Source organism: Rhizophagus irregularis, chromosome 11, assembly GCF_026210795.1.
Source record: "Rhizophagus irregularis chromosome 11, complete sequence".
Lineage (NCBI taxonomy): Eukaryota > Fungi > Glomeromycota > Glomeromycetes > Glomerales > Glomeraceae > Rhizophagus > Rhizophagus irregularis.
In genome coordinates this window covers 957360-979114 of record NC_089439.1, presented here as the reverse complement: position 1 = coordinate 979114, position 21755 = coordinate 957360, and the positions used below count along the sequence as shown (strand labels likewise).

Genomic DNA, 21755 nt, shown 5'->3' with positions numbered 1-21755 from the left:
AAAAATATTACATATATTTTGATATTTATTATATAATCCATTAATATCCCTACATATTCTTCCTACACCCTTACTGTTCTTTTTCTTTTTCTTTTGAGGTTCTCTTAGAAACATTATCATGAATATGTTCCTGTTCTTGGGACGATGGTTTGGATGATGATTTTTTATTTGTTTTTTTCGATTGATCACGCATGTTGTCAATAACTTCCTGCAATTCATCAAGTGCTTCGTTGTTTTTGTTTATGGATTTTTTATTTTTTGAAATTCTTTTTGATGATCGTGTTTGTTGAGGTGTTTTCCTTTTTAGTAGCGATGATGGGGGTTTTTGCGGTGTTAATGGTGGGGTTTTGGAGGATTGTTTAGATCGTTTGTTTGATCGTCGTCCCGATGTCTGTGATAATGACGTTTCCTCTTGCTCCGGCTCGTTTACCTCATCCTCACCCTCTTCTTCTTCATCAGATTCAGCATTTATATCTAATTTATCGACGTTGAGACCTTAAAAGAAAAATTTTAAAAATTTTCTAAAAATTCCGTTCCATAAAAAAAAAAGAGAACGGTAATACTCAATTACCATAACTTTGTTGACTTTGTTGACTTTGTTGACTTTGTTCCTCCTCTTCGCTCTCTGATTCCGACTCATCATCTGATTCTTCGTCAATAGATTTATGGACTGAGAGAGATTCTCGCTTTCCGTCTTTAAGTGTCCACCAAATTAAATTTGGTGGTGCTTTCTTATTTTTCCAAAATTCATCTTTAAGGATACGAGGACGTACTCTCTTATTTTCTGGAAAATATTTTTCCACGTACTCGTCAATTGAATGTAGAAGGTTCGTTAACTAAAAATAAACGTGTATTAGAAATAGATAAACTTCTGTTATTTTTGAGGTTTGGCATTTTTCCAAAATTTGAAAGCATGCAAGGAAATTGATATGTCGAGATTTGGCGAAACCAGAAGCACCAATCACGTATTGATAAAGACATTTTAGTGTCACTGCGCATAAACAAAATGAATTGTCTGACTTACTTCATCAGATCTCCATGATAATTTGTAAACAAAAAGGTTTTTGCGGTCTGTGGATGCGTTTGGATCATTCTCCGGATCACTCTCTTCAGGAGAGTGGTATTCGTTCTTGTTTAATATTTCATTAATATCCTTGATCCCGCGTTTTTTAAAAGATTTTCGATAATCAGGGTGATTCTTCATGGCTAATGCGCCCTTCATCCTTCGTTCCCGTTTCTGAAATTAAAATAACTATTATTAATTTTCAATATTACCTAAAAATTTGGAACTTGATTAACTTACTTCTGATAAACGGTTGATTATATGGCTCATTATTTTTTTTTGTTTTATTTCTGCCTCGTTAAGCTGGCTTTCTTTCCATTTACGTCAGCCATTTTTATGCAAATCCGAGAACACATCCCGAACTATACTTAATGTTGCATGAATACCACGTTGTTCAAGAAGTGATTGGATACGGGGGATCAGATCCTTTTCCAATTGTGGTGCAATCTCGCCGAACTTCTTCGTATAATCGATGGGAATTTCATCGATTTTTGCGCTACGAATTAGAATTTTAATTTCGTTCTATAAAATGAAAATTGATAAAATTAATGAGTTTAAACGTCACATAAATAATAAAAATATACCAAAACAAACTTTTATTTCTTTTCGATGCTTCTTATTATATTGTTTTTGTGCTGTCTCTTGCAACGAATGTAGATCTTTTTCAGGGATATATTCCTCATTGTCTTGTTTATCAAGTTCATCTTCGTCATCGTCATCATCAACCTGAATATATTCTATTTGTCGATTTTGTCGTGAACGTTCTTGTGAGTTCAGAGAATGCTCCAGCATTCTCGTTATTTGCCCGAACCCAGTGGACATTTGTTCTTGAATTGACGACATTCCCCGTTCAAGTCGTGAAATACGTTCTTAATGTACAAAAAAAATAGTAATTTTTAAATTAAGTTTGCTATTTAATCAAAATTTCGAATGATCTGCCAAATTATCCGCCAAAACGTAAATTATACCTTCAGTATCCAGACTTGATGACCTATTTAATCGATTACGATTGTGTATTTGGTCGATGGATTCGGCTGAATTTAAGTGTGATAAAGAGCGAACTGTCCGAATGCCCTGTCCATCATGAGAAGCGTCGATGGATAAAGGAGAATGTAGTGTACGAGTACGACGCGTTAACAAACTTCTTTTTTTGGTCATTATCAGAAAAGAAATGAAGTAAAAGCTAGAAATGTGGAAGGAACGAACGTAAAATTGAAGAAACGTAAAGTAAAAAAAGAGTTGAGTAAAAAAATAATTAGAAAGGAACAAAAATAAAATAATTTGAAAATTGTAAAGACGATTTTAATGTAAAGGAACAAAAATTGCAAAATCGACGTTTGTATTGTAAAAAAAAAAATCACTCTTTATATATTTATTCCAATTAAATGTTTTCTTCGCGTAATTGTTTGAAATAATTAAATAATTTTTGAATTGTTCTATTTTGGTCATCGCTGATTTTGGAAAATAGTTAAATAGTTAAATGATTTGAATTGTTCTATTTTGGTCATCGCTAATTTTGGTATAATTAAGAATAATTTGGAATTTAATATATAAATTTAGTCAAACAAGGTTACGAGGAGTATACTGAAAGTTAAATTTATTGTTATCGCTGATATATTTAAGTATATAATTAAGAATAATTTGGCTATAAAAAGTTAAACAAGGAGTATACTGAAAGTTAAATTTTATTGTAGATCTGTTAAAATGTAACATATTCACTTTCGATTATGTATTGATCTACAATTGATGTATTGATGTTCGAAAAAAATATACAATTGATGTATTGAAGCTCGAAAAAAAATAAAAATGTATATACAATTGATGTATTGATGTTTGAAAAAAATAAAAATGTATCGTCTGATTATTTATTACAGCGAAATGCTGGTATTTTGGTTAAATTCACATTTTGTAAAATTAAATCAAAATTTGAAAAAATGATGAATGTTAATGAAAGACGCGTTAAAACAAGAACTAAAGAAAAATGTTATTGTAATAAATGCAACGGAAAGTATGTTGATCCAAGAACCAAACAAAAACATTCAATGAGTCTAAGTCTTGATGATGCAACTACTTCAAATGACCCAATGAGTATTGGATCGTCATTCGTTAATGAAGAAATCTCTATCGACCCTCAAGAAAGCACATCATCATCAGAAAATTTGTCAACATTTTCTTCGAAAAGGAGAAAACGAAGCAGGTATAATACTTATTTGGAGCGTGACACTCAAATGCAAAATATAAATGACAGTGATGATAACAATGACAGTAACGAAGAAACTGATAATTATGGCGATAGCGATGATGGGGATGATAGCGATGATAACGATGATGGGGATGATGGGGATGATAACGATGATGGGGATGATGGAGATGATAACGATGATGGGGATAACGATGATGGGGATGATGGGGATGATAACGATGATGGGGATGATAGCGATAATGGGGATGATGGGGATGATAATGGCGAAGAAACTAACATTTTTGAAGATTACTCTCCACCGAATTATGATTTTCCAAACAATATTAATGAAAATCTGCAAAATATTGAAGATTGGATAATTGTGTTTGTTTTGAGGTATCAAACTAGGTTTCGACTAGCAGATACCGCAATCGATACATTAATTAAATTCATCAAACATATTTTAACAAATTGTAATTACGATCGTTTTAAAGATTTTCCTACTTCGTTGTATACTGCAAGAAAGAAATTAGGATTGAAGCATCAATTTGTCAAATTTTCCGTATGTCCTTCATGTCACAAATTACATAATATAGATGATGTTAAACAACACACAATCCAACAACACAAAGCAATAAAAAAATGTGGTCATGTACAATTTCCAAATCATCGTTCACTTCGACAATGCAATGCTCCATTATCAGAACAAAAAGAACTAGACGATGGTAAAGTCGTTAATGCGCCATTATTAATTTATCCGATGCCCAGTATAAAAGAGCAACTTTTACAAATGTATCAAAGGCCAAACTTTGAAAAAAATCTTAAATTATGGGCTGATAGAAGCGTCAACGACCGAGTCTTATGTGATGTATATGATGGTGAAATTTGGAAGAATTTCTCAAATAGTGGAATAATAGTAGATGATGAATCTGACGAACAAAGATTTTTTAATAAAGAACATGCGGATAATCATTTGGGTATTATGATTAACGTCGATTGGTTTCAGCCATTTGAAAGGACAATTCATAGTTCTGGTGCTATATATGGAGCTATTTGCAATCTCCCAAGAGAATTGCGCTTTAAACCCGAAAATATGCTCATTTTAGGATTAATGCCAGGCCCTAATGAACCAAGCCTACATCAGATAAATCATTACTTGGCACCAATTGTTGATCAATTTCAAACTTTTTGGGAAGGAGTGGGATTAGACAGAACTTCTGAACATTTATCCGGAAGATTGATAAAATGCGCAGTAATTGCTTGTTGCTGTGATATACCAGCTGCTAGAAAATTATGTGGCCATTATTCAGCCAATGTAAGCTGTCACAGATGCTTAAAGGTTGCAAGAAATAGAAATTTTAGTGGCATGGATGATATTGACGAATGGTTTGTTGCTAAAAGCGCGAATAGTCATCGAGAAATGGCTTTGGAATGGAGAAAATGTAAAAGCAACGAAGCTAGAAAAAGACATGCGAAGCAATATCACGCAAGATGGTCAGAAATGCTCCGTTTGTCTTATTTCGATCCGATACGATTTTTACCTGTGGACCCGATGCATAATTTATTTATAGGAATTGCATCATTTATCGTAAAACGGCTTTGGTTAGGACATGGTAAAATAAATATGGATGATCTGACGAAAATTCAAAAAAACATGAACAATATTCATCCACCATCAGAAATCGGTCGAATTCCTCATAAAATAGATATTGGGGAAGGATTTTCCAATTTAACGGCTAACAAATGGAAAAATTTTTTCCTGATTTATGCCAGAGTCGTTCTTTGGGATTTTTTGGACCAAGAAGATCGGAAAATCTTAGTACATTTCAGCCAAGCTTGTTCTATATTAGTCCGAAGGATTGTTACAATCAAAAATTTAGATGACGCACATGAACATTTAATTGAAATTTTGAAACTTATCGAAACGAATTACGGAGAAGTTTCAATAACACCAAATTTACATCTTTCATTACACTTGAACAAATATTGTAAAGATTACGGTCCTCTTTACTCATTTTGGTGTTTCTCCTTTGAAAGGATGAATGGAATTCTTGGTTGGTATTTACAATAATATTATTCAAATTATTCAGAATTATTACTTACGATTTTACAATTATACAGGGAGTTTACCTAATAGTAGACGAAAAATTGAACCAGAAATTATGCGATTTATGATGCAGAGTTCTCAAATTGAACGAAGATTCAATACATTGGCTCTAAATCATCAGGCCATTTTTCAAATACTTGATTTAAATGATGATACAACTGACGATAACGAAAATGAATCTCTCGAAAGTGAGGAATTACAGGCATTTTTAGACATATCCGAAAAGCTGGTTTCTGGCGGGGCAACAGGAACGGAGGAATATCCTGGAGAACTTTTAAGTTCGATAAAATTGAATGTCATATTACCGGATGATATTTTGGATTTACTAGTTGATTACTACAATCGCGCTTATGAAGAATATAATTTTAGCCGACCACGGTTAGATCCTTCTTCATCAACCAAAAATTACATTGCTGTAACTGGAAATATCACACAATGTGGCAGATTGCGCATCGGTGCAGAATATTTTGGGTCAATATTATCCAAAAGGTATATTAGAAGCTCTTATATTTTAGCACGTTTTATAGAACAACGTGGAAATGATATAGACACATATCCCGGCTAGGTACAATTCTATTTCAAACATACAGTTCATCTTCCGAATGGTCCGACGGAACATTATTTGGCTTTTGTGAATTGGTATAAACCCGCTGCGACCGCAAACATCAGATTTTTTTTTTCCAGCGAAGATTCTGATGATTTTACGAATGATCCGGAACTTTGGAAAAAGGAGTTTTTTAATTCTTCGGTTGATAGTATAATTCCGGTTCATCACATATTAGGTAGATTTGTTCCAGCAAAATTTAAATACAAACGTACTGAATACTTGGCCATTTTACCGTTAAATAGAAGATTTCACATTTAAATTTACCATAATAAATAATTTTTTTTTTTTGCGAAATTATCCGATTATTATATCAAATTATTCAATATTCAGTAAATAATGTCGCATTTTTTTAGTAAATGATCTAATTTTTCGATAAAATGTTACATCTTTCTAGAAAATGTCAACAAATGTACATTTTGCAAAAAAAGTGTCGAAAAAAAATAACATTCTAACGAAAAATGTAACATTTGACCAAAAAAACATGAAATTTGCATGAAATTTGCTAAAAAATGCGGAATTTTCATAAAAATGCACCATTTGGCAGAAAATCGGAATATTTGACAAAAAAAATGCAAAATTAGATTTTAATTGACAATGTTATAACAATGTTATGAAATGTTGTTACAATGATATTACATTGGTGGCAAAATGCGGAATTTTCATAAAAATGCACCATTTGGCAGAAAATCGGAATATTTGACAAAAAAAAAGCAAAATTTGATTTTATTGACAATGTTATAACAATGTTACGAAATGTTACATTTGAGGTGTAATGTAGCATTTTCCCAAAATTTCATAAGATTTGCTAAATCGGACAATGTTGTAACAATGCTATTCCAAAAAATTGCTCAGCGTAATGTAGCATTTTCCACAATTTCCCACCATTTTCCAGAAAAATGGGGAATTTGCATTTTTTGAATTTTGGACAATGGTGCCCCTTCGACCTGTGTTATGCTACTTATACGGAAAGTTCTGAATTGATTATAGACATATTCTGTTGTGTCATACGTGATAGCTTTAGTTATTTGTGGTCAAAGAATCAGATATGATAGGATTGGTATCGATCATCTAACACAAAAAAATTAATCGCATGTATGTACTAAGCTTGCTTTTAGTGGAACTAGTTTCACCAACAAGATTTTATTCACGTGTGATCCATTTAACAGGACTTGATTGTAGCAGAATTTCCATGAATTGGCAAAGTATTCATGGCGTAGTACAATACCTACAAAGTAGTCTTCATGAAGCTGAAAAATTAGTCGAAATGATTACAGAAATGGATCAACTATGATTAATCATCTCCTGCATAACGAATAACGAATACAATGTGTGGAGCGCAATACTCTTACTGTCTTATTTTCGATTTTACTATTGACTTATGAAAGATGGAAATAATGCAATTAAATTTTATTCTACTCACTTTAACACTGTAAGACGATTTTATCCGATGTTTCTGATCCAGTGGTAATTTCTTAAGTAAAGATTCCTTCTATCCTCTAATATTTGAAGCGTTTCAGGTGAAATGCTAGAGCAGCCAGTAACATAGATTAGGGTTTTTCTTGTTCGTTCTTTCGCCTTATGAACGATATTATCCGTGATTACGCAACCTGAAAGGTTAACGTATTGTAATCTACCGCAAGATTCTAACAGAGAGTTTACAGTGTCATCCTGTATATTTCCACAGCCTGAAACATTTATATACCGCAGATTTCGACAGCTTTTGGCTATTTCAATCATGGCCTGAGAAGAGATGCCCACACAGTATCTGAGATTAATTTTTTCCATTTTGGCACAATTTTTTGCCACTTCATAAACAGCAGAATCATCAATAAAAGAGCAACCTTCTAAAATCAAGAACCGTAGTTTTTACATCTTGAAGCAAACAATTGTATATCATGACTTGTTAACCATCGATTACGATTATTTTCAAAACATGCATCATCCGCTTTGAAGTTAAAATATTCAAGATTCTCGCATCTTGATGAAAGCATTTCCATAGTCCCATTCGCAAAGCGCATAGAGACACAGCCACTGAGATTGAGATAATATAAGTTCTGACATTTTCGTGCCAATTCTTTTACTGACACATTTGTGATTTCTCTGCATCCTTTCAGAGAAACATGCTGCAGATAAGGGCACTTGTTTGCAATGTTTACAATGGCAGCATCGGTAATGTTGTCACAATATTTAAGAACAAGTTGTGCGAGACTTGGACTTTCTACAGATATCCAGAAAATATCCACAAAGCCAATATCAGAGAGGGATACATTCAGGCTTTGTAAATTTCTACACGTCATTGATAGCCAGAATCAGCTTATAGATGAAAGTTGACATCTCAAAAGTCCTAAATGCTTTAAATTCCTCGCATATCGAAGGATGTCTATCATATCTTTATCAGTTACCAGTTCGCATTGAATAATTATCATATGCAGCTCTTTACAGTTCTGTACTATGTATGAGACATCTTTTTTATTCATACAATTGTCAAAGCACATTATTGCTAGCTTACGTACGTGTTGTAATCCTGGTGGAGGATATGGTCTGGAATATAATACTTTTCTTAGTCTATCACAGTCAGGGAGATAACCATATTGATAGCCTATCTCCTTCCACAACATGGGCAGCGCAATCTCATACCAAGACCTATTGACTAGTAATATTGGAAAAAGATTACATGGATTGATAAAGCTAAATATACAATATACCATCTCATTGGTTGTTAATAGACCCGGAGTGGATACCATCTTAAATGTTTAGTTATATAATTATTGTAAATCTTCCTTTCAAAAATGGTTCACAAGTAGAATGCGATGGAGATAGAGATAATCCACAGTCATAGGATGTACGTTTTTTTGTTAAATAATTTCTGGTTGGAATAGATTCGTAAGATAGAATTACTGATATTAAGAATTCATCATATGATCCTGCATTATATACCTAATCTCTGATCATAAATATGATAATACGGACCATGTGGACTTATTTGTTAACGATATACCAAGTGTTCACATCTGCTTTACTGAACGTCTGAACCTAAAGAAGTGGCTAAATCTTTACATAATAGCGCAATTCCAATAAGAGGATTTTGCAAATTGCTTCCATTGTATAGTTTGGGACAACGTAACACTGGTGGAAATAGCACTGGTAAAAAAATGATTTATCCTACACATATCTTACACATATTGGGTACTCAAAATGTAGAAAATCATACACAAATAATACACATATCATACACATATCGGGTACTAATATATATATCATACATATATCAGGTATCTGATAGGTATACTATATATATAAATACCCGATATGTGTATGATATGTATATTATTTGTGTATGATTTTCTACATTTTGAGTACCCGATATATGTAAGATATGTGTAGGATATGTGTAGGATAGACCATTTTTTTACCAGTGTAGTCCAAATCAGCTAGAAATTGGATGTCCGATTTTAGGCTAAATTTGGTGATAAAGATGGCTGATTTATTAATTTAGGCAAAGTTCTGATTGGCAGGCCGATCGATGCTGATCAGAATATCGAATTGCTTAGTATTTTTAATCCGAATTGTTTAAAAAAATATATTCATTAATTTACCGAATTGCAGTGAATTTATTCTGAATTATAATAAATTTTGATAAGTTGCAATAAATTTTAATCTGAATTGCAGTAAATTTTAATCTGAATTACAGTAAATTTTAATCTGAATTGCGGTAAATTTTCTATTCTGAATTGCGGTAAATTTTAATCTGAATTGCAGTAAATTTTCTAATCTGAATTGCGGTAAATTTTCTATTCTGAATTGCAGTAAATTTAATCTGAATTGCGGTAAATTTTAATCTGAATTGCGGTAAATTTTCTAATCTGAATTGCGGTAAATTTTCTATTCTGAATTGCGGTAAATTTTAATCTGAATTGCAGTAAATTTTATTCTGAATTTATTCTGAATTGCGGTAAATTTGCAGTAAATTTATTTCAAATTGTAATTAATTTTTTTCTGAATTAAGACAAATTTATTTTGAATTATGGAAAATTCTAATACTAATAATTTGGAATATTAATATAGATTTTTGACGAAAAAAAGAAAGTTTTCTACCAAATTAATTCAGATTTGTTCATTACGCGTCATCCACATGTAAATCAGAATCTGAATTATTATGATTGTCACCGACTGTTGATTTTGATGGTTTTTCTTCTTCTTCCTTGTTATGGTCTTCATCATTTTCGGTGGTGTTGCCAGTTGCTGGTGTTGTTCCTCTACTAACTTCTTCTACTTCTTTATCATATTCAGTGTTGAAACCCTGATCGATATCAGTATCGAATATTAAATCTTGTTGTTGTACGATATAAGACCATTTATAAGTATTCGACGGATGTCGTCGGTTGTATTTTTGTACCTCGTCGTTATATTTACGTTCGTGTATTAATTTCACCTTATTTAATGAGTGTACATCGAGTACATTTCGTAGCAAATTTTTAAGCTGAAGAAACAATAAAATATAAAAATTAAATCCAGCGATTCGTCTGAAAAATCAAGATTCAGAAGTTCTAACCTCATCAGATCTTCACGAATAGTCGTAAATAGCGATTATGAATTTTGTTGGGTCTTCTTCGTCTGTCTCGCTTATTTCTGGAGAATGAAATAAACAATTGGCGGATAACATCTTTAGTAATCTATGCTTATCATATTTTGTTATCCGTTCATCGTCAAAACTATATAATCTCTTTGCCGCCTTCATTCGATGGATTTTCTTCTAAAATACGTTATAATTTGAATAAAATTCAATACATAATCGGAATAAAATTCAGCATAATAATTATAAATCATTACTAACGTCATGTGCTCGATTGTTTGAGTGCACCCGGTGTTTATTTTCATCGGCTTTTCCCTATCCATTAATCTTTGATGAGAATGATGAGACTTGTGGAGACAACCTAACTATTTTGTAAGTTGCTTATTCAAAGCGGAAAAACATAGAGCAAGGGCTGAACGCAATTCAGGGACTAGCTTACGACGAATCTTGAGATTTTTTGCGCTATTGAATGTTTCATTGTAATCTAGTCCTCAAGTTTCATCGATGGTTTCAAAATAGACTTCATTTCAGCCTAAATATAACGATCAAATAATGATAACTGGTACTTAATTACTCAATATTGCAATTTTAAATAACTGAATCAGACAAATAAAATTAATATAACCTAGCTTTTTTTTCGTCGTACTCATCATTATTGTTAGAACCAGACCCTTCTTCCTCTGATTCTTCCTCATATCGCTCGGACTTTTTTGTTTTAATTCTTTTTTGACGTTTTGCCAGCTGTTCGAGATCCGTCTGCCTATGAATGGCTTTAGGCAGGCGGATTCTCGAATACCTGTTTAAGCTTTCATGTAGATCATCATTCTCGTCTGCAAAGGCCTCGTTTACTCGAGTCAAAAAACTATTTTCATCGAATAATCAGTTATTTTCGCGTTGAAGCCTTGCATTCTCTACTTGTACTTCATCAATTTGTTTCTTTAATTTTAGATTTTCTAAATAAAAAATTTTATTAATAGTAATATTTTTTTATGAATAATTCTGAATTTATACAAATGAAGTCAAAATCGTACCTGCTTCTAAATCAGTATCGTCGTCATCAATCACCTTTTCATTACTTTGATCATCTTTAACCACTAATACGAATTTTTGTGAAATTCGAATATTCCCATATCATTTTTTCATTTCTGATAACATCTCTTGTTGATCTATAAAATTATTAATTATCGTACATGTCAATCAACAATTTTCCAAAATTCAATTACCTTTAGGAATATTTGGCGGTTCAATTTCTATAACCTCATCGTCAGACTCTTCTTAAGTCGGCTTAGTCGACTTTGCAGATTTAAGGATCGACTTGATAGGTGCTGATTTGCTAGTCGACTTATTGGTCTTGCCACTCGTCTCATTTGGAACACTTTCTTCTTCCATTCTTCCCTGTTGATGCTTAGATCCTTCGCTCAGTGTTTCTTTTTGAAACCTTTGCTGCTTTTGTTTGTTTGACTTGGTGAGTAATGATTTGCTAATCAACTTATTGGTTTTGTCACTCGTCTCATTCGGATCACTTTCTTCTTCTGTTCTTCCCCGTTGACGATTAGATCCTTCGTCAGGTATTTCTTCTTCAAACCTTTGCTGCTTTTGTTTGTTTGACTTGATGGGTGACGATTTGCTAGCCGACTTATTGGTTTTGTCACTCGTCTCATTTGGATTACTTTCTTCTTCCGTTCTTCCTCGTTGACGATTAGATCCTTCGTCAGGTGTTTTTTCTTGAAACCTCTGTTGCTTTTGTTTGTTATTTTTTTTATTGTTTTTTTTATTATTGCTATTATTTGACATTTTGATATTCACTTAATATTCGTTTAAAAAATCAAAGCGGGTTCAATATCGTCATATCATCCTATTTATAAATTTAAAAAATCAAATCAATTAATTAAAATTAAGAAAATCGTTAGCGTCCTACTGCGTTGATTTCTCAATTGACAAATCAACTATAAATCATAATTAAAAAAGACAAATCAATTAATAATAAGAAAATCATAGACGTCCTACTGCGTTGACTTCTCGATTGGAAAATCAACTATAAATCATAATTAAAAAATCAAATCAATTAATTAAAATTAAGAAAATCGTTAGCGTTCTACTGCGTTGATTTCTCAATTGACAAATCAACTATAAATCATAATTAAAAAAGAAAAATCAATTAATAATAAGAAAATCGTAGGCGTTCTACTGTGTTGACTTCTTGATTGGAAAATCAACTATAAATCATAATTAAAAAAGACAAATCAATTAATAATAAGAAAATCATTAGCGTCCTACTGCGTTGACTTCTCGATTGGAAAATCAACTATAAATCATAATTAAAAAATCAAATCAATTAATTAAAATTAAGAAAATCATTAGTATCCTACTGCGTTGATTTCTTGATTGAAAAATCAATTATAAATCATAATTAAAAAATCAAATCAATTAATTAAAATTAAGAAAATCGTTAGCGTCCTACTGTGTTGAATTTTCAATTGAAAAATCAACTATAAATCATAATTAAAAAAGACAAATCAATTAATAATAAGAAAATCATAGACGTCCTACTGCGTTGACTTCTCGATTGGAAAATCAACTATAAATCATAATTAAAAAATCAAATCAATTAATTAAAATTAAGAAAATCGTTAGTATCCTACTGCGTTGATTTCTCAATTGACAAATCAACTATAAATCATAATTAAAAAAGACAAATCAATTAATAATAAGAAAATCGTAGGCGTCCTACTGCGTTGACTTCTTGATTGAAAAATCAACTATAAATCATAATTAAAAAAGACAAATCAATTAATAATAAGAAAATCGTAGGCGTCCTACTGCGTTGACTTCTCGATTGGAAAATCAACTATAAATCATAATTTAAAAATCAAATCAATTAATTAAAATTAAGAAAATTGTTAGCGTCCTATTGTGTTGATTTCTCGATTGAAAAATCAACTATAAATCATAATTAAAAAAGACAAATAAATTAAAATTACAAAAATCTTTAGCGTCCTACTGCGTTGATTTCTCGATTGAAAAATCAACTATAAATCATAATTAAAAAGTCAAATCAATTAATTAAAATAAGAAAATCGTTAGCGTCCTACTGCGTTAAAATTTGATATACTTTAATGCGGCAAGTTATACTTTGTCGAAATTTGCAGTAAAATCGAAAATATTCCTTGTATATTTAGATTCTGTAGCAATATTGTTATTATAGCAATACCACTTCGATTAATACAAAATTGTTACTTTTCAACTTTCGCTAAAATTTACAGTTTCTTTTGATAAGGTTTGTTTGCATCCGAAAATGATAAAGGGATGATAAAGTGATTATCTTGTAAATAAAAGTTATTTTAAAATAAAATAAGCTTTTTATTAAAAATAAGCTTTTTATTGTAAAATAAGCTTAAATCATATTGCAATTTTTAAAAGTATATTAATTAGAAAATTCACAAATTTATTATATAAAATTGCCAAATTTGCGAAAAAAAATATTAAATCCTAAAAAATTATTGAAATAATCATAGAAGCCAGGATTATATTAATTATACATACAAATTATACAAATTTTGTGTTATTCCAAATTTTATCCCTTAAACTGTAAGCAATTGCGGGCAAATTTGCCCGCAATTTTACTACAAATTCAGCTCTCATCTATTTTTAGAAATAATTAAGCTATTTTGACAAATTTTTTTTTCCTGATTAGATCAACATATAGATCACGTGATTACAATCATTAATTTACCGATCATATATTAAAAATTAAAGATTACTCATTGATCAAATAATTGCACTTTTAAAAACAACCGCGAAATTAAAAAAATTCTCTTTAAATTTGGCGATCTCATTGGAATTTGATCGTAGCTATCCAAAACCTTAATAAAATATTTAGAATTTATTATGATGAACAACTTTTATTAATCGAGTTTTTTAACTTTAGGTACAAGATTTTGACTTTACATAGTACTTAAAAAAAAAGAACAATTTTCGTAAAATTTATGATAAAAGTGCAAAATAAATTTTTATAAAATAAAATGATTTAAATTATGAAAGCTTTATATTTATTTTAATTATTATCATCTTTTTGAGTATGATAATCTTTAAAACAACTTCTATTCTTATTACAGCATAAAGCTACACTGCATTTTATACAATATATTTGAGATTGAGGAGGATCTCTTTCTGCTTTTTTCTGAACTTTTTTTGTCAAATATTTACACCATATACAACTACTTCTTGCTTCTCTCCACTCTGGAAAATGACCACCTGGTGATAACCTTTCCAAAGGAAGTTCAAAATTTGATATAACATATTGGTACCTTTTAGATGGCTCAATTTGAATATGTTCAAATTTATTTGTTAACTCATCAATATAGCTTCGTATATGTTGCTTTTCTTTCTCCTCCAATCCTTCTTTAATTAAATCCCAAACTAATTGTAATCTAAATTCCTTATGTTCAATATTTTCACCACTTTTTTTTAATATTAAATATGAGTTAACAATTGCAGTATCTAATAACCAAAAAATAATGGTATCCAGGTTCTTCTTACAGATAATTGAGTATTGTAATAACCTCGTAGTTGATCTGCAATATCGATACCTCCCATAAAATGGTTGTAATCATCTATTATTATGGGGATTGGTAAAGATTTTTTACTTACACTTCCAAATATTGCTCGAACTTTAGTTGCATTAGTACTTGTTTCTCATGGCCGATGTCTTATTCTTTCAATTCGATTTTCATCTCCATTAATTTGATGAATAGTTGAAAGCATAGTCACTGGGCCATTATCCATCCATAAAACAGCTAATACATCGTCAACAACTACATCAGATAATGTATCCCATTCTAATTTCTTATCTACTTTAAGAATTTGAGGAAAATTAGCACTATTTTTACGAACAGTTCCACAAGCTCCAATTTTTTTTTCACGTAAATATTTAAAAAGTTTAATGCTAGAAAAATAATTGTCCATATAAATGTTAAATGATTTGTTTTTTGGTAGTTAAGAAACAAGATGAAATACTTCATTTCCTACTTTACTTAAACCTGGCATTTGTTGAACTTCAGGTTGATTTTGAATTCTAGATGTAAAAAAAAAAGCATATGTATATCCAGCATCACAAAGAGAAAGAATTTTGTAACCTTCTGGTGTAGGTTTGTTTTTAATTCTAACTGTATGGACACTTCTACCAGAAAATCTTGCTATCATTTCGTCAATTGAAATGTTTGATGATGGAATACATACTGATTTAGAAACTGCCTGAATATGTGTCATTAAAGGATTCAATTTGGAATACCAAAAAGTAGGTGCAACTGTACAATCAGAAATATGTATGAAGCGTTTAATCTAAATAAATAATAATTTCAAATTAACATAAATAAATTAAGTAATAAAATAAAATAATAGATAAGTTAAAAGTACCTGTTCAAAATGAACTAATGTCATAAATATTGTAATTTTATGTTCAGGATATCTGCTATCTCTATTCCAAAAGTCTTTAATACAAGGTTATTTAAAAATACCAGAATAAATTAATATTCCTAACCAAATTTTAAATTCTTTTATTGTTAAATCTGTCCATTTACGTCCTTCTCCTGCATTTTTTGCATAAGCATATATATTTGTATTTTTAACAATAATTTTTATTTGTTCAAGAGAAAAAAAAAGACAAAATATTAAATAGGGTGATAGTAAAAGGAGTTCTCTTGGTAAAGCTACTGTAAATTCATATAAAGGTTTAGAATGTTGAAATTTATTAAAGAAAGGTGGAGGTGAAAGTTGTACAGTCTGTTCATTATCACCATGGTCATGACTACTACCTCTACCACTACTACCACTGTCTCTACCTCTACCTCTACCTCTACCCCTACCCCTACCCCTACCTCTACCTTTACCTCTAATATTTTCTTGAATTTCTTCTATTTCATTAATATCACCACTACTATCTATATTATCATTATCAGCATCATTTATTAATGAAATATTTCATGAAAATTCAGCAATATAATCATCATTTTCATACTCTTGTAAGGCTTCCATCATAGAAAATAAAAAAAGTTATAATTAAATAAACAAAAAACCACAAATAAATAATTAACGAAAAAAACCAAAATTCTGAAGTGCCAACTTGCATGTTTATTTGCGTATTTGTGCCTTAATTTTTAATGATCGGCAAAATAAATACTATAATTTCTATGGCCAGAATGTAGATCAATATATCTGCAAAATTATATGATGATCTGGCCAAAATTAAAGAATTAATTTAATGTTTATCATCCTAATTTAGAAATTGCGGGCAAATTTGCCCGCAAAACAGTTTAAGGGATAAAAATCGGCCTTTTTACAAATTTGGATTTTGCCAAACTTATTAAACTTATTTAAACACTAAACAAATGAGCAGAAAAAGGTCAGTCTCTAGTATACTTGACAATCTTGATGATGAAGAATCACCTTCAAATCAGCCATCTTCTACTCGTAGAAATAGATCAATTTCTAGTATAATAAACGAAGAAATAGTATCTTCTGCTAGATCAACAAGTAATAAAAGAAAACTAGTAGTTTGTAATTGTCCTGATTGTGATGGCGACTTGGTGGATTCTCACACAAAAGAAATTCACGATTCCAGACATCAAGAATACCAAGATTCGCAAGGTACAATTTTGTCTCAAGTTCGTCAACTTGAAATAGGTGAAACATCAACACCCGCTTCAGCTGGATGAATGATTGATGAATCTATTAGACAAGAATCTGAAGAATCAGATAACAGTAATCAAGATGATGTTGATGATGAATATCAAGATGTCAAATTTAACTTCTTACCTCGACAACGTGCAAGAAAGTATACAAATCGTCCGGAAATTTCAGAAGATCCATCATTATCCGAATATACTACAGAGAAAGATATCTACAGTGATACATTGTCTATAGGCAGTAAATCAGATAATGATCCAATTTCTGGAATTTCTGAAATTTTTGAAGACTATTCACCACCTAGTTATGAACCATTTCAAAACCCACTATATTCAGAATCGAATTATGATCGATTTTTATGAATGTTACTTTGGATAATGAACTTTCGAACAAGATTCAATATCGCAGAGACAACTACTGAGACTCTAATAAAATTTATAAAATTGGCCCTGTGCGAGTTCAGTAGTGACGATTTTAATGATTTTCCAGATTCGCTTTACTTAACAAGAAAGAAGCTTGGATTAAACGACCAATTTCATAGTTTTGTACCTTGTCCGAAATGTCACAAATTGTATAAAAAAAAGAAAGTGGTAGATTTTCAAACAAGAGGACAATACTGCTATAATGAAATGTTAACACATAGAATTTCCCAATACTTCAGTTTATAGATCACATCTTTGCAATACGGCATTGTCTGAAAAAATTAGCGTATCGACAAATCGAACAATAATAAGACCTAATTTAATGTATCCGTTTGCTGGAATTAATCAACAACTTGCCACTATGTTTTGTCGGCCTGGGTTTGAAAATTCTCTCCAATATTGGGCTAATCGGTCGAATTTTGACCGATATATATGATGGGCAAGTGTGGAAGAATTTTAAAGAATCGGACAATGAAGATTCGCCAAATTTTTTCAGAAGCGAAGTGGCCGATTCTCAACTTAGCTTGATGCTGAATTTTGATTAGTTTCAGCTATATGATACACTGGTAAAAAAATGATTTATCCTACACATATCTTACACATATTGGGTACTCAAAATGTAGAAAATCATACATAAATAATACACATATCATACACATATCGGGTACTAATATATATATCATACATATATCAGGTACCTGATAGGTATACTATATATATATAAGTACCCGATATATGTATGATATGTGTATTATTTGTGTATGATTTTCTACATTTTGAGTACCCGATATATGTAAGATATGTGTAGGATATGTGTAGGATAGACCATTTTTTTACCAGTGATAGTACTATTTATAATATCAGTGTCATATACGCCGCTATATGCAATTTGCCACGCGATATCTGATTCAGACGTGAAAATTTATTGACTCTCAGCATTTTACTTGGACCAAAGGAGGTCAGCCTACATAAAGTGAACCACTATTTAGCACCAATAGTTAATGAATTGGAAACACTCTGGGCTGGGTTAACACTAAATTGTACTTATGAATGCGAAAATGAAAAGAGAGTTCGTGGCGCTTTAATCTTAGTATCATGTGACATTCCCGCCGCAAGAAAAATTTATGGTCATGTTTCTGCCTTAGTTTCATATTACAGGTATGAGAAAAAAGCAAATTATGAAAATGGGCAGCATAATTTTGCCGGAATGGATGATATAGAGTATTCTGCTCAAGATTCGAATGAGTACCGGCAAAATGCATTAGGTTGGCGAAGATGCAACTCAGACGCTGCTAGAAAGCGCTTCGTCAAAGAAACTGGCGTTAAATAGTCTGAATAGTTACGTCTATCATATTTCGACCCTATTAGATTTATTACAGTCGATCCAATGCATTGCTTATTTCTGGGCATTGCGAAGTGGATAGTAAAACGAATTTGGATCGATGGGAGTATTTTGACATCAAATTCTTTGAACAAAATTCAGAAAAAGATGGACGAGTTTCAGATACCATCCGATTTAGGTCAAATTCCAGGAAAAATTCATAGTGGAGAGGGATTCACCAATTTTATGGCCGATCAGTGGCGAATATTCTTTACAATTTATTCAACTGTATCACTTTGGGAACACCTTTCAGACGTAGATAGAAGAATTCTGAATCATTTTGTCAGGATTTATTCGATTTTGGTAAATCAGATTCTAGAATCTAATTTGGTGGATGAAGCCCATAGAAGTCTTATCGAAATAGTCAAATTAATTGAGAATCACCACGGCAGAGATAAGATCACACCGAATCTTCATCTTTCTCTGCATTTGCGTGATTGCTCATCTGATTATAGACCATTATATGCGTTCTAGTGTTTCTCTTTCGAACGTATGAACGGTATATTTGGTAAATATCCGTTAACGATTTTTTAACGATTTTAATGATTTCAATATTAGCTTATAATTTATTGATTTCGCACTTTTAGGTTCGTTACTAAACAGCAACAGGAAAATTGAGTTTGAACTTATGCGTCGATTAATGTTTGATAAACACATCGAAAATATCATAAGTTCAGGTATCAAAGTAAAAGGTCTCGAATTGCTAAACAGTTGGCGTACTATCGGGTCTCTTTCAGTTACTGATGAATTTTTGTCAGATGAGATGCATCGATTTTGGCTGAATTCACAAAATATTAAAGATTCACAGATTTCTGGTAAAGAAGGCTTCCCAGGTGAATTTCTCAAGCCGGTTTCTCATAATATACTACTTTCAAGTGAAATGTTAAATTTAATTGTCAAATATTACAATGCGACTTATGAATCATTTGGATTTTGGAGGCCTCTTGTAGAAGGTTTAGATAACGATATAATAATTAGGGCCAAAATTAACCAATTCGGAAGGTGTCAGATTGGTTCAGAAGTCTTTGGATCGTCATTATCGTTAAGACATGTAAAAAGTTCGTACATCTTAGCAAAATTTATTACGGATGATAAAGATGTTGACACCTACCCAGGTCAAATTCAGTATTATTTTACTCACATAGTAGACTTTCCAGATGGTCCTGTCAAACATTTTCTAGCATACGTTCATTGGTATAAACACGCAAATTCAACCAATATTCAATACTATTTCAGCAGTGATGAAATTTGTAATGTTGAGTTGTGGAATACCGAATTTTATCCAATAAGTTGTGATTGTATAATACCTGTGCATCATATTTTAGGTAGATTTGTACCAGTAAGTTACAAAATCTCAAATTGGCCGTAAATTCAATTAGTAAAAAATACCAATTATAAACTTATAAGTTTTAGATATAAATTTATAATAAATTGAGTAATTGACTATAAATTTGATGTTGATTTTTTCCGAATTTCTGAATTTTAATGATAAATCATGTTTTTCAAAAGTTAATTTTGATGACTTTTTTTGTATCAATCAGCCGTCAATCAAATATAATGATTTTTTGCCGAATTTTTATTGAATTTTTATTGAATTTTTATTGAATTGTCAATTTTCCATAAATCAGAAGTACATATTTGAATATTTGGTAAATTTTAGGTTGATTTGTCATTTTGTCTGATTTTTTTTTTGATTTCAATCAGTATCAATTAGCCGTCAACCAAATATAATGATTTTTTGCCAAATTTTTATTGAATTTTTATTGAATTTTTATTGAATTGTCAATTTTCCATAAATCAGAAGTATATATTTGAATATTGGGTAAATTTTAGGTTGATTTGTCATTTTGTCCGATTTTTTTTTTGATTTCAACTAGCATCAATTAGCCGTCAATCAAATATGATGATTTTTTGCCAAATTTTTATTGAATTTTTATTGAATTTTTATTGAATTGTCAATTTTCCATAAATCGGAAGTACATATTTGAATATTGGGCAAATTTTAGGTTGATTTGTCATTTTGTCAGATTTTTTTTGATTTCAACTAGCATCAATCAGCCGTCAATCAAATATAATGATTTTTTGCCAAATTTTTATTGAATTTTTATTGAATTTTTATTGAATTGTCAATATTCTATAAATCGGAAGTGCATATTTGAATATTGGGCAAATTTTAGGTTGATTTGCCATTTGTCTGATTTTTTTTTATTTCAACTAGCATCAATCAGCCGTCAATCAAATATGATGATTTTTTGACAAATTTTTATTGAATTGTCCGATTGGCATCAATCAGATGTGCCGATTTGTAATGTCAGTCGATTTTGGTCTGATTTTTTACTGATTTTTCATATGTCTGATTTTTATGATTTCGACCAGTGTAGATTATGTTTCAAGAGTTGTGAACACGAGAAACGATTTTAATCATCATGCGGAATATAAAATAGATTAGGTTTCTATCCACTTCTACACCAGAAATCTTTTTGAGAATAAGAATATGGCAATATTAATGGGACCATGCGCCTAAGGTTTTGTGTTGGTATGGGAATATGCAGAACATTAATGAAAAAAGATACACAAATGCGATCAGTGTAAAAACTCATTGGCTGATATCTAACACCTCGTTCACACTTTGAAATCCAGTGATTTCATTTCGTGTCTTTTTATCATCTATGAAGGAGTCAGCGAGGGGACAGTCTATTTCTAGTTCATAATCATCCCAGGTTTTGTCTCTATTCA

General features: G+C 31.0%; 9 protein-coding genes across 9 annotated transcripts; 2 read left to right on the top strand and 7 right to left on the bottom strand.

Annotated features, from left to right (window-relative positions):
- Window positions 1-70: 70 nt before the first annotated feature.
- OCT59_002761 (uncharacterized protein) lies at window positions 71-1333 on the bottom strand (the record flags this gene model as incomplete). Its single annotated transcript, XM_066145148.1, has 4 exons — window positions 71-495; window positions 572-836; window positions 1025-1237; window positions 1304-1333. 4 exons carry the CDS (start codon window positions 1331-1333, stop codon window positions 71-73), a joined length of 933 nt encoding a protein of 310 aa, XP_065995896.1.
- A 54-nt stretch (window positions 1334-1387) lies between these two features.
- On the bottom strand, window positions 1388-2221 carry OCT59_002760 (uncharacterized protein; the record flags this gene model as incomplete). The annotated part of the gene is made up of 3 exons (XM_025326925.2): window positions 1388-1585; window positions 1658-1932; window positions 2032-2221. 3 exons carry the CDS (start codon window positions 2219-2221, stop codon window positions 1388-1390), a joined length of 663 nt encoding a protein of 220 aa, XP_025173709.2.
- Window positions 2222-3000: 779 nt separating this feature from the next.
- On the top strand, window positions 3001-3845 carry OCT59_002759 (uncharacterized protein; the record flags this gene model as incomplete). Its single annotated transcript, XM_066145147.1, has 2 exons — window positions 3001-3641; window positions 3842-3845. 2 exons carry the CDS (start codon window positions 3001-3003, stop codon window positions 3843-3845), a joined length of 645 nt encoding a protein of 214 aa, XP_065995895.1.
- Window positions 3846-5407: 1562 nt separating this feature from the next.
- OCT59_002758 (uncharacterized protein) lies at window positions 5408-5917 on the top strand (the record flags this gene model as incomplete). Its single annotated transcript, XM_066145146.1, has 1 exon — window positions 5408-5917. One exon carries the CDS (start codon window positions 5408-5410, stop codon window positions 5915-5917), a length of 510 nt encoding a protein of 169 aa, XP_065995894.1.
- Window positions 5918-7809: 1892 nt separating this feature from the next.
- OCT59_002757 (uncharacterized protein) lies at window positions 7810-8703 on the bottom strand (the record flags this gene model as incomplete). The annotated part of the gene is made up of 2 exons (XM_025327835.2): window positions 7810-8177; window positions 8469-8703. The coding sequence occupies 2 exons, from the start codon at window positions 8701-8703 to the stop codon at window positions 7810-7812; spliced, it is 603 nt and encodes a 200-aa protein (XP_025169306.2).
- Window positions 8704-10076: 1373 nt separating this feature from the next.
- On the bottom strand, window positions 10077-10855 carry OCT59_002756 (uncharacterized protein; the record flags this gene model as incomplete). Its single annotated transcript, XM_066145145.1, has 3 exons — window positions 10077-10439; window positions 10512-10521; window positions 10794-10855. 3 exons carry the CDS (start codon window positions 10853-10855, stop codon window positions 10077-10079), a joined length of 435 nt encoding a protein of 144 aa, XP_065995893.1.
- Window positions 10856-11411: 556 nt separating this feature from the next.
- Window positions 11412-12326, bottom strand: OCT59_002755 (uncharacterized protein; the record flags this gene model as incomplete). Its single annotated transcript, XM_066145144.1, has 4 exons — window positions 11412-11485; window positions 11564-11626; window positions 11756-11806; window positions 11891-12326. The coding sequence occupies 4 exons, from the start codon at window positions 12324-12326 to the stop codon at window positions 11412-11414; spliced, it is 624 nt and encodes a 207-aa protein (XP_065995892.1).
- A 2260-nt stretch (window positions 12327-14586) lies between these two features.
- Window positions 14587-15128, bottom strand: OCT59_002754 (uncharacterized protein; the record flags this gene model as incomplete). The annotated part of the gene is made up of 2 exons (XM_066145143.1): window positions 14587-15032; window positions 15095-15128. 2 exons carry the CDS (start codon window positions 15126-15128, stop codon window positions 14587-14589), a joined length of 480 nt encoding a protein of 159 aa, XP_065995891.1.
- A 99-nt stretch (window positions 15129-15227) lies between these two features.
- On the bottom strand, window positions 15228-16565 carry OCT59_002753 (uncharacterized protein; the record flags this gene model as incomplete). Its single annotated transcript, XM_066145142.1, has 5 exons — window positions 15228-15436; window positions 15572-15872; window positions 15948-16021; window positions 16112-16467; window positions 16549-16565. 5 exons carry the CDS (start codon window positions 16563-16565, stop codon window positions 15228-15230), a joined length of 957 nt encoding a protein of 318 aa, XP_065995890.1.
- Window positions 16566-21755: the final 5190 nt, after the last annotated feature.